We start from the raw sequence: 13,355 nt of genomic DNA, 5'->3' as shown, positions 1-13,355 counted from the left end.
TTCGATCCTATCACCTTGGTTGCTCTTGACAGGAGCTGATGCTGGTGTGGGAAGGATTTCAGTCTTTTTCACTGATACTGGACCTTTGTGGTTCTTGTAGTTAGAGCGTGGGCTGTCAAACTTGGGGGTAGGTGAACCAGGATGACTTGACTCACTGTAGGAGAAGCTTGGGTCATTCTTGGATTCTGCAATGTTCTTGACAAACTCACAGAAGTAAGAAAAGGGGGGAAAGGAGACTCAAATTTCTCTTTTATATCTTGACCCAAGTGTAGTCCACCTTTCTTGAATACCGTATGGCAGCTTGGCAACTATTGGGTTTACCCCATGAGCTGTGTCCAGGTAACTGAGGCCAGGTAAGTGAGTGTCCATTTTGGCCAGCTGGAGTTCAAAGAGTAGGTCACTGAGCTCTTGGAATTTCTCATTGTCCTTGCCGGATATTTTTGGAAAATCCTGCAGCCGTTTGAACAGAGCATTCTCTATGGCTTCAGGACTTCCAAAGCTTCGTTATAACCTTTCCCAAGCAGCAATGAGCCCTGCCTCAGGATTATCAATGTGGACAGATCTGAGTCTCTTGACACGTTCTGTAGACTGTGGGCCCAGCCACGTGATCAGCAGATCTAGTTCTTCAGCAGCAGTAATACCAAGGTATTAGTTGTGGATCTGAAAGCACATTTCCAACTTCTGTAGTTCTCAGGCTGGTCATCAAACCTAGTGAGGCTGGTCTTAATAAGTTCACGACGAACCATAAATCTTGCAAAGTCTGACATGTCTGTTTTCTCTGACTTTGGGCAAAGAATTGCAGGCTGAGTAGTGCTGTTCATATTATTTGTGGTGTTCTGGGTAAGAGACATAGGGAGATAGGGCGGTGCATAGGCATTCAACCTAAGAGCTGGTTTAAAGTCTGTAGGTCTCGCTGCATGTGGAACTGTGTGGTTGCCAGGGATTTGGTGACTTACTGGCATATTTGGTTGTGACCAGGCATTTGTATATTGGGCTTGTTGAGGTGTTGGGCCTTGGTGCACTGTGGTGTGTGAAAATGGGTCAGGATGACCAAGTGATTGTGCATTGTACTGACCTTGGATGTGGCGTGTTGTATAGGGATCGGAGTCTTTTTGTTCTGGAAGAATGTCCCCTGGAAGGATCTCCGCACTGTCAGGAATGTTTGCAGCAATCAGGGGTTCACTGTTTTGACTTAGGACGTAGTCTCTTGTGCGCTTAAGAGGATTCTCCACATCCACTTCACTTGAACGGATGCTGTCCCTTTCACTTCCACTGCTAGCTTGTTCCAAAACCTTTAACCTTACAATTGCTGTGGCATACTTACATTGTTTCTCTAGAGCTTCTATTTCTGCTCATTCACGTGCTGCTTTAGATTGAATTTCTGCTCTTTCACGTGCTGCTCTAGATTCCATTTCTGCTTTCCGTTGTGCAAATTCGGCTTGTATTTTAGCAGTTTCTGCTTCTGCACGTGCATTTATAAGTTGTTCGCTGAGCATGGAATATTTTGAGCTTCGTGACTTAGATGATCGTTTTGAACGCCTGGTGGACACAGAAATGCGTGATGATGTTTCCAATAATTGTGCAATTCTGGCTGCTGTCTTAGACTTAACTTCACGCAATAGACTGTCTCGATCCAAATTAAGATGATTAAAGTTTTGCAGTTCTTCTAAAGAATCCTGGCTATTGAGTTTCTTCAAAATGCTTATATATTCCTTACTTGACACTTTATAAAGTTCATATACTGAACAAAGCTGTCCTAGTACGCCCTCTAGCGGTGACACATCACAAACAGGCTGAGAAATGGTGGACATATGACTTTGCAATTTTTGCCATAAGTCTAGGACAGTGGAAGAAAGCTCATGTTTCCTACCTTCAAGATTTTCTTTTACCTTCCATGTAGGCTTAGCAGGGCGTTTAGACTGCAGGTTGAGATCCATAACTTCTCCTTGTTCTGATTGTAGACATTGCTCATCCTGAATAGCCGGAACTGTATTTGCTTCAGCCATGATAGTACACAGGAAAATGGATCTGAATAAAGCTAGAGTAAGTTTGTAGCTGGTTATGCTATAATGAGCTATGCTATAGCTGCAAACACTGATTTCCTGTTACACTACAGGCAAGCTTGTTATGTATTTGTATCTGCAGAAGCTGCAACTGGCTTACTGGTAGTTTTTATCAACCATCTTTTCACTATTCTCACTCAATAACTAGGCTGTAAGTGTAGTGTTCTTCAGACAGTTACTCTGGGTCTACATTAACCAGTACTCACACCGAGAGACCTTGTCAGATAGTGTCAACGCAACCCCGAGACATGTGTGAAGAATCCAGATGAGGGTTTATTTCAAGCTGATATTCTTGTAGTTATGCACAAAACAGCAGTAGGTGAAAAGATGATGATTTACCAGAGCTGGTCAGAATCTAAAATGGCAGACACACACAGAGCTGAGGACAGGATGAGGGCAGGACTAATGACATCAGAACCTGGCTTCAGGAAATCAGGAGGGACAAACTTTAACAAGATGCAAAGCTCTGCAATAAAAACATGACAACACATGAAACACATATATCGTGGGACATGACAGTAACCCCATGTACATTTTAGAGAGTCTGGGACAGTGGTACCTTCTAGTTAATTAGTTTGTCCTTGTTTTAGGTTTTTGACTTCAATATGTATTCAACATATCTGGATGTTTCTAAAGATTTTAGCCCGATTGCTCTCAGAAACCGCAGGTTATAGGTCCCACTCCCAATGTTGAGGAATATTGGCAATGTATAGAAGAAATTTTCTATAAATAATTTATAAATGCAGGATAAGACATTCATGGGACAAGTGAAGCCAGTGCACATTAGAGGGTGAGCTCCCTACTTGATGACTTGATTCACTATGCAAGAATAAGTAAGCTCCAAATCTTCTTACTCCACTTGGATGTCTCCGAAGTGGCACGCACTGGTAATAAATACTACTAGCTTTCCCAAACAAGAGATCCTACCCTGTGACCAGCACTTAAATGTACACCTTGGCACCCCTGGTGAAAAGTCTGGATTGGCAAACAGTGGGCCTAATTCAGACCTGATCGCAGCAGAAAATTTGTTAGCTAATGGGCAAAACCATGTGCTCTGCAGGGGGGCAGATATAACATGTGCAGAGAGTGTTAGATTTGGGTGGGGTGTGTTCAAACTGAAATCCAAATTGCAGCGTGAAAACAAAACAGACAATATTTACCCTGCACAGAAACAATATAACCCATCCAAATCTAACTCTCTCTGCAAATGTTCTATCTGCCCCACCTGCAGTGCACATGGTTTTGGCCATTCATTAGCAAACAAATTTGCTGCTGCGATCAGGTCTGAATTAGGCCCAGTGACCTTCAAGGCGAGATTGTCAAGGTGGTATTTTTCCAGTATTTGCTACAGACCCCCAAAGTAGGCCCAGTGGTTGGGTGGCATACAAGTGGCAGTTGGGACCACAGCAAGGTAAGGGAGACAAAAAGAAAAGTCCTTGATTACAACACACTGTTTACCCCCCCCCCCCCCTTCCCCCCAGTCCTGTCCAAAAGCTAATGTAGAAGATTGAAATGGTTTCTTGGTGGCAGTGAGGAGTCTTATTGGTTATTACTTAACAATAGGCTGGACAGTTTAAATGTGCACTCTGTATGTGACCCGTAATGTTTGGCTAACAGACACAGTTTAGATGGCACTATGGTGACTTTTGGTAAAAATGCTGTGAACAAATTCATTACTGTTTAATCTTTTCGCCACTACTTGGTGCTGTGTCTTTTATTGTGAGTGCTAATTGATGTGAGTTTGCAGGACAGAGGGCCAGTTAGTTTTCCTGCTAAGGTCATGATTTGTGCCTACTCTTATTCTCAAACCTGGTGAAAAATCTTATCCACCATGTTACATTTTGTTACAAGATTTGTTTTGTTGTTTGTAACATATGTTTATGTTAAGGCCCGTATTCACGGTCAGATGTGGGGAGAGATGTGTGCTGAGCGAACCGCTCAGCACAGCGCGATGGCCAATCTAGCACCAGCGATAGCGCCGCACGGGGCTACGCATCGCTATCGCTGTGGGGGGTACACATGGACAGATCATGCTTAAAATCTAAGCAATCTAGTCAGATTGCTTAGTTTATTGCTCCGTGAGTACCCCCCTTTACATTACATTTCCTGCTGATTTATTAGAGATTAGTATATTTTATTATATGTTTTATTGTCATTTATTACTGAGATTAAAAATAATGTGCTGCCCATTTGAAGGTTAAAAGGCCCCTGCAGTCTTTAACTTATACCGGTTAGCCCGTCACTACTCTAAGGCATAATGAGTAATAAATAAGACACATTTTGGCACAAGGAACAAAGGTAATAATAATATATTTATATTACAGGTTGAGTATCTCATATCCAAATATTCCGAAATACGGAATATTCCAAAATACGGACTTTTTTGAGTGAGAGTGAGATAGTGAAACCTTTGTTTACTGATGCCTCAATGTACACAAACTTTGTTTAATACACAAGGTTATTAATAATATTGTATTAAATGACCTTCAGGCTGTGTATATAAGGTGTATATGAAACATACATGAATTGTGTGAATGTAGACACACTTTGTTTAATGCACAAAGTTATAAAAAATATTGGCTAAAATCACCTTCAGGCTGTGTGTATAAGGTGTATATGTAACATAAATGCATACTGTGCTTAGATTTAGGTCCCATCGCCATGATATCTCATTATGGTATCTAATTATTCCAAAATACGGAAAAATCCGATATCCAAAATACCTCTGGTCCCAAGCATTTTGGATAAGGGATACTCAACCTGTAACAACATTTTGTTGACATTCTCACTAAACAATACAGTAATAATCACGGAGAAGCTGAGCATCTTCCATGAGATGCTCTTATGGTGTAAGATCCCCACATATTTCAGATGTAGGCAGGGCATGCTGGAAATATTAGTTCCAGAACAGTCTAGAATGCATAAGCCTGGGGACCAGGAACCTGTACTGTATTGTAATCACAGTGTAACAATCATATAAAAAAACTAACATTTTATTATATTATTTGAATCCATTATATGAAATAACATTATATTACAAAAGGACAGGCATTATTATAATTACATGACTGGATAATTATATAACCATGACAAAACATTTCTCTAAAACCATCATATTGGAAAATGGGAAAGCAAACGGTCAGTTGAAGATGTGTCTCTGATGCTTGGATGAAATGATGGGACAAAGAGATACAGTATGTCACTGTGCTGTTCTGCCCCAAAACACTGATTTTAATTAGTAAAGTGAACATATACATCTACATTCTTTTATTAAACAGTTTTAACAGTCATGCAGAAATTCCTAATTAAAATCTCAATAAAATCTCCTTTTTTTCAGTGTACTACATGTTTACTGTATACAGAAACAGCAGAGAAAGCTGTGAACAGTTTACATTCATATATAGAAGTGTGGAAAACCCATATAGGCCCAGCCTTAGGCATACCAGCCAGTATTCCCTGTTAGAAATGTAGGACAATAAGGCCACAACAAACCCACTAAAACAATGCCCAGATTTATGCAGATCTCTTCCCTTTTATCAACATACACCATCTTTTTCATGTACCCAAAGTTGGTAGTGTTGGCATGTATAGCTTGGAGCTGCAGGATTTCAGGAGGTCCCTTCTGTTTATTCCAGACAGCATAAAGAATGCATTATGTTCTTTCTTACTGTTAGAGTACATTTATTTATTCTTTATACTGATTAGACATTGTGTAGGTTGTGTCCAAGAGATGAGGCCTGGGGGTTAGGAGGAATGAGGTAAAGTGGTCCACATTTAAAATATCTTGACGTATGCCTGTTACTCACACACAATGGAGGCAGCCATTTTGTTGCCTAAAACCAAGAGTGGCCAAAATATATGCCAGTGTGCTTGATTCGGCACATCTGTGTGTGGAGATAATGTGTAATAAAATTAGGCCTCTAGGCTTTAAATGGGTGGCAGTATATGGACACTGGCATGTTGTTGCCCAACGTAAATTACCTCCTCTGCAATATCTTATTTATAGCCTGACCCTTATGACAGTAATAAAGGGCTTTGTGTATATAGCTAGGGGCCTGATGGCTTAAAGTCTAACCCGATGGCAAGGGAACTGCGCATGTGCAAGACCCGTTCTGGGCATGTGCAGAATGAGCCCTGCATGATCCGGATTAGGGAGGAGTTACTGAGCCAAGAAAATCATAAGCACTTTCTCGTGTCTATTGCAATGATGGAGGATTCTAACTACACCTAGTGAAGAATTGGCATGTCTATATAGATTACTGATTGGAAATTCTGTACAAAATAGTTCTAACCTTCATCAACCCAGGCCATACATAGATCTTTCCAAAACTCTACCCAGATACATCCAAACTCTACCCATTTAATGCAAACCATGTGCCATTTGCTGACCAGAGATCAAGACTGCCCTGGGAAAACTGGCAGTTTTTACAGGTATGTACAGGTGGCCGGGGAGACAGTTCTGTACACCTCATAGTGATGGCACAGATTGTGACCTTGAGGGCGGGTGGGTGGATGGTCTCTTTTTGTCCTTGTGAAGCAGTGACGGACTGGAGCATGAAGGGCCCTCCAGGGGAATTGCAGTAGTAGGGGCCCATTATTATAGGCTTGGCTAACCTTTGGTGTGGGGTCTGGGCTCCTTGATAAATAATATATATAATAAATACTGTACTGCTAGCGCATGCATGCTAATGTACCAGATTAATAACAGCAATGCACTATAGAAAATACACATAGTCCTATGCAGTAAAAGTTAACATATGCATAATGTAAAATTCAAGTGTATAATCTGAAAGATTCCAGAGGAGGAGGAGGGACCCCAGGCAGTGGGGCCCCCTGGGGTTTTCCCTGCACCCCGTGGGCCAGTCCGACCCTGTTCTGAAGGCTTCCACGGGTGGGTTGTATTGTATAGGAAATCATTTATCTGTGCATATTTAAACTCTATATCAACATTAAAATTGCCTAACAATTTAACAAATAAATAAGATATGAAAAGGTACTGTATTTAATCTCTACGTGCTCCACTGTGCAAAGGATTTCAGCCTTGTTAATCCAAGAAACATAACTACTGAGCTCTGTGTAATATGGGGTGGCATAGTCTATGCCAGCGTAACAGATTATTCCAATGGGCCAAGTGCTGTTTTACTCTGTGACGCTCACTTTATTAGAATTTATATATATACAGTATATCCTATAATATTAATCTAACCACTCTCTTGTCACTCATTCCAGTCTCTTTATGCGATGTCTTTGCTTATAACATTGTCTTCTTGGGAGGTGTCGCTCTCTGCTGGCAACTCTTGGCTTTTCTTTTTCCTCAGCCATTTCTTAGAGGCTAAATGAAAATGTCACAGAATTTATAACAATTATTCATCACACACACACACACACACACACACACACACACACACACACACACACACACACACACACTTTGTATTCTTTAATAAACAGTATATGTATACAGTATAGATTGAGTCTCCCATATCCGAAATCCTACATCTAAAATATTCCAAAATCCAATATGTTTTAGCTGCGATTTAGATAGGGACACCTTTCCTTTCTCACGGTTCAATGTACACAAACTTTGTTTCATGCACAAAATCATAAAATAATGACCTTAAGGTATTGCTTTTATATATATATATATATATATATATATATATATTTTTTTTTTTTAATTAGAATGGGAAACTCAAGCCTGGATGACTTCTGGTTCATGCCTACACATATGTGTGGACCAGGTAAAGCGGGGACTTCACTTACTGTCCCAGCGACTTTTAATTAGCAGATATAGGACATATGACATTTTCTACTGCCACAATAAACATTGGCCCTCATTCCGAGTTGTTCGCTCGTTATTTTTTTTTCGCAACGGAGCGATTTGTCGCAAACTGCGCATGCGCAATGTTCGCAGTGTGTCTGCGCCAAGTAAATTTGCTAAAAAGTTTGGTATTTTACTCACGGCTTAACGAAGAAATCTCTTCATTCTGGTGATCGTAGTGTGATTGACAGGAAGTGGGTGTTTCTGGGCGGAAACTGGCTATTTTATGGGTGTGTGTGAAAAAACGCTCCCGTTTCTGGGAAAAACGCGGGAGTGGCTGGAGAAACGGGGGAGTGTCTGGGCGAACGCTGGGTGTGTTTGTGACGCCAAACCAGGAACGATACTGACTGAACTGATCGCAGTGGCAGAGTAAGTCTCGAGCTACTCAGAAACTGCAAAGAAATTTCTTTTCGCAATTCTGCAAATCTTTTGTTCGCAATTCTGCAAAGCTAAGATTCACTCCCAATAGGCGGCGGCTTAGCGTGTGCAAAGCTGCTAAAAGCAGCTAGCGAGCGAACAACTCGGAATGAGGGCCATTGATAGATTTTTTTGCTATCAACGCATCGTAATAACTGAATCTGAAAATACTGCTTGGTCTTAGTCTAATTAAGGTCTTGAGGTAATTCTCATAGCGAGGGAACAACAGAAGTGTCTTATTACATATGTCACTTTGGGTGTGTGGGGCTTTTTTTCTTATATTGCTAAGTACACTTAGAAAGTAACTTTTCCTAAAAATTGCAATTGCCTTATAGGACTGAGGCATACTTGCCGACTTTTTGGCTGCTCTCTCCGGGAGAGAGCAGCAAGGTCGGCTCAGCAGGGTGGCGGGCTGCGACGTGCCGAGGGGGGCGGGCCAAAGGTGGAAAGGGGGCATGGTGGAACGGGGCGTGGCTGCGGGATCACACCATGTAAGCCATGCTTCCCGCTGTGTAATGCCGCTATTACCGGCATTATACAGCAGGGGGCATGGCTATGATGACGCGATTCAACAAGAATCGCATCATCGTCTGCCCGGACCGCCCACTTTACTCGCTAAGTGGGCGGCCGGGCAGGGGGGGACCCCTGAAATCGAGAGAGACTTGCCTGCTCTTCCGGTGGGCCTGGAGGGTCACCCGATTTTCGGGAGCCTCCCGGCCATTCCGGGAGAGTAGGCAAGTATGGACTGAGGTCATGAGTTAATTCACTATCTGTGTGAAGTTTGTATGTTATTCCCATGTTTGCATGGACTTCCACTATTCACTTCAATTTGCTTCCATACTAAAAAAACATACTGGTAGGTTGATAGGCCAATTAACCTGTTGTGTGATCTGGAAGGAAACACAGAAAAATCAGAAATCCAAAATACTTCTGGGCCCTCATTCTGAGTTGTTCGCTCGGTTAATTTTTTCGCATCGCAGCGATTTTCCGCTTAGTGCGCATGCGCAATGTTCGCACTGCGACTGCGCCAAGTAAATTTGCTATGCAGTTAGGAATTTTACTCACGGTTTTTTCTTCGTTCTGGTGATCGTAATGTGATTGACAGGAAGTGGGTGTTTCTGGGCGGAAACTGGCCGTTTTATGGGTGTGTGTGAAAAAACGCTACCGTTTCTTGGAAAAACGCGGGAGTGGCTGGAGAAACGGAGGAGTGTCTGGGCGAACGCTGGGTGTGTTTGTGACGTCAAACCAGGAACGACAAGCGCTGAACTGATCGCAGATGCCGAGTAAGTTTGAAGCTACTCAGAAACTGCTAAGAGGTGTGTAATCGCAATTTTGAGAATCTTTCGTTCGCAATTTTAAGATGCTAAGATTCACTCCCAGTAGGTGGCGGCTTAGCGTGTGTAAAGCTGCTAAAAACAGCTTGCGAGCGAACAACTCGGAATGAGGGCCCTGGTCCTAAAGCATTTTGGATATGGGAGACTCAATCTTTAATATGGAAATAAAGCTGGAAGAAGTTTGATTTCATATACTTTATTTTCCAGGGTGTAATATGACAAAAAGGTCAGGATTTTGATGACATTGGGTTTCAGATATGAAGCGAAGAACAGATGTGCCTCTCATATTGCACATTATTGACCCCAACAAGCTCATTTCAATAATCCTGTCCTGCAAAATGATTCCTTGTTCTTTCAATAAATCAAATCTAGACTATCTATGACGTTGTAATTATCAGTCAATGGGTCACTGAAAGATGGGCCCTCATTCCGAGTTGATCGCTCGCTGCCGTTTTTCGCAGCATAGCGATCAGGCTAAAAACCAGTTGTTCTGCGCGTGCGTATGGGCCGCAGGGCGCACGCGCCAAGTAATTTCACACAAAACTAAGCAATTTTACACAGGGGCGAGCGGCGCTTTTCAGTCGCTCTGCTGATCTGTGTGTGATTGACAGAAATTGGGTGTTTCCGGGCGGAAAGTGACCGTTTTCCGGGAGTGTGCTAAAAAATGCAGGCGTGTCAGGCTAAAACGCAGGAGTAAACCAAAAATATATACAAAAGATTGGCGCTCTACAATACACACACTATATGTGGTTGGATTCAGACGGCTGCTCACCAGTTGTGGGCGGGCTGCCCCAACAATGGATCAAAGTAAGTGTGAAAAAAGAAAGAGTGGGAGCGCAGAATGAATCCAATATATTGTTTTATTTAAAATATTAATGTCATCCACATAAAAATGCAGTACATGAACTAGCCTAAGAATAAACAATTGATATTATATAAATGTAAACGAGACTGCCATATCTCCTGAACAAATATGAATAAAAAACCTTTAATAAACCCTAGTTAGGGCTGCATTAATGCTTCATGAAAATCAGCCGTGCGTCCACGAGCTGAAATGATTATAAAAAGGAGACTGATAAAAAGTGCCTCTGTTATAAGTCACTGTCCTCCTTATACACAATAGAATCTCATTGGTAGAGAGTGTCCCAGTACTGGACTTGCGGACAACCGTGCTGTAGTATTGTGTGGCAAATGGATAGTGATGGTCAAATTCACTTTGTGGTATATCACCTGATGTAGAAGCCTCTCCGTCAAAGGCGCTGTACTGAGCCGGGTTTGCAGCGGCTCTGTGCAGTGAACGTACAGCTGGTCTCGTCACCGGTGAACCATCCAGATGAACACTGTTGTTTAATTCTGCTGAAGGATGCTGTACCAGTCTGGATATGCAACAGTGTAAAAAGACTGGAGCAGCAGATTCTCCGGCCGCTGGTGGAAAAATCCGTATTAATTGCGGCTACGGTCCACTCGATGCATGCGGCTCACAGGGTGTCAGGAGAATATAGCAGTCCAAATGAGGTCCTTCAAAGGAGTACCTTAACGCGTTTCTCGGCCCACAACGCTGGCCGTTTCATCAGAAGGAAATGAACATTTCCTTCTGATGAAACGGCCAGCGTTGTGGGCCGAGAAACGCGTTAAGGTACTCCTTTGAAGGACCTCATTTGGACTGCTATATTCTCCTGACACCCTGTGAGCCGCATGCATCGAGTGGACCGTAGCCGCAATTAATACGGATTTTTCCACCAGCGGCCGGAGAATCTGCTGCTCCAGTCTTTTTACACTGTTGCATATCCAGACTGGTACAGCATCCTTCAGCAGAATTAAACAACAGTGTTCATCTGGATGGTTCACCGGTGACGAGACCAGCTGTACGTTCACTGCACAGAGCCGCTGCAAACCCGGCTCAGTACAGCGCCTTTGACGGAGAGGCTTCTACATCAGGTGATATACCACAAAGTGAATTTGACCATCACTATCCATTTGCCACACAATACTACAGCACGGTTGTCCGCAAGTCCAGTACTGGGACACTCTCTACCAATGAGATTCTATTGTGTATAAGGAGGACAGTGACTTATAACAGAGGCACTTTTTATCAGTCTCCTTTTTATAATCATTTCAGCTCGTGGACGCACGGCTGATTTTCATGAAGCATTAATGCAGCCCTAACTAGGGTTTATTAAAGGTTTTTTATTCATATTTGTTCAGGAGATATGGCAGTCTCGTTTACATTTATATAATATCAATTGTTTATTCTTAGGCTAGTTCATGTACTGCATTTTTATGTGGATGACATATTAATATTTTAAATAAAACAATATATTGGATTCATTCTGCGCTCCCACTCTTTCTTTTTTAAAACGCAGGAGTGGCTGGGGAAACGGGGGAGTGGCTAGCCGAAAGCAGGGCGTGTTTGTGACGTTAAATCAGGAACTAAACAGTCTGCAGTGATCGCAATCTAGGAGTAGGTCTGGAGCTACTCAAACTGCAGGAAAAGATTTTCGAGCAATTCTGCTAATCTTTCGTTCGCACTTCTGCTAAGCTAAGATACACTCCCAGAGGGCGGCGGCCTAGCGTTTGCACTGCTGCTAAAAGCAGCTAGCGAGCGATCAACTCCGAATGAGGGCCATGGTGGAGAACTTTATGTTTTGCTTTCTTTTTTTTGTTTTGCTTTGTTTTCTTTTAGTGCTAATTTAGAAGACCAGCCACATGGGTGTCATTTATAAAAACATGCAGAAATACAGCACAAAAAGCTGCTTTTTCTTCTGACAACATGCACCTATTTTGCTCCAGTTTTTACCAATGTGCACAATGCAGCATTCATTGCCAAAGGATCACATTTGGCCCTTATGATTGGAGAAGACAGACACAGAGACTGCAGTGTAGCTGCAGTAATATGCATTACTCTGTATGTGAAGTCATTGAGATTTTGGGCTTGTTTCAGAGATGGACGCAGGTCACATCACTGCTGTGTCTTTGGATGCAGCAATTATGTGAAAATATAATCATTTCACAGGAGGCGTCTCAGGGAAACAGACGCTTCCTGCCATAATTGCATATACGAATGCTGCATCCTAAGACAACAGCATTGGATCATCTGCAAGACCATCGGCCATCTGAGTAACCCCGAGGTTATTCAGATTGGCCATTGCAGCTCAGTAGCCGAGGCCAGGAAGTCTGCACCTGGCCTCGGCACTCCCAGAACGTGTGGTGACATCATTCGCGCTTCTGTAATGGGTGCAGTGTGTACGGTGCACATGGGCCCTGGGTCCAGGGGGGCCCACACCACACACATGCACTCATATTTTAATACTTACCTTTCTGGAGTACCACATCGGGCGCTGAAGCCACAGCAAAAATCTCTTCCAAAATGACCACCGCGCCTGTGCAATAGTGAGATTGCATGTGCAGTAGACTCTGGCACAATGCCGGAGATTACTGCCCAGTGTAGAGGAGAGCACCCACCCGGAGTCTGCACAGGGGCCCCCTCCTCTGTTAAAATGCCCCTGGGTGTCACTCCCCTGTTTTACGGAACAGATGTCGACACCACCCGCAAATGGCCACAGACTGTCAATCTGACTGCAACTCAAGATGCACTGTATTCAATGACGCAGGTCCCATTCTGCATATGCTCAGAACAGGGCCTGTGCATGTGCAGGCACTCCAACCTTCATATCTAAATTAGGACCTTACATGTCTAAGGGGGGCATTTACTAAGCAGTG

General features: G+C 42.9%; 1 protein-coding gene across 4 annotated transcripts in view; it reads right to left on the bottom strand.

The window, feature by feature from the left end:
* Nucleotides 1–5,085: 5,085 nt before the first annotated feature.
* The window catches only part of RBBP8NL (RBBP8 N-terminal like), a 107,575-nt gene continuing 99,305 nt past the window's right edge, over nucleotides 5,086–13,355 (bottom strand). For all 4 annotated transcript variants that reach the window (XM_063959294.1, XM_063959293.1, XM_063959295.1 and 1 more), the window contains one exon: nucleotides 5,086–7,395. In XM_063959294.1, coding sequence (XP_063815364.1) covers nucleotides 7,298–7,395 — 98 coding nt within the window. In that variant the 3' untranslated portion in view covers nucleotides 5,086–7,297. The remainder of the gene's footprint in view (nucleotides 7,396–13,355) is intronic.

Source organism: Pseudophryne corroboree, chromosome 3 (genome assembly GCF_028390025.1).
Source record: "Pseudophryne corroboree isolate aPseCor3 chromosome 3, aPseCor3.hap2, whole genome shotgun sequence".
Taxonomy (NCBI): Eukaryota; Metazoa; Chordata; class Amphibia; order Anura; family Myobatrachidae; genus Pseudophryne; species Pseudophryne corroboree.
This window is presented reverse-complemented; position numbering and strand designations above follow the sequence as displayed.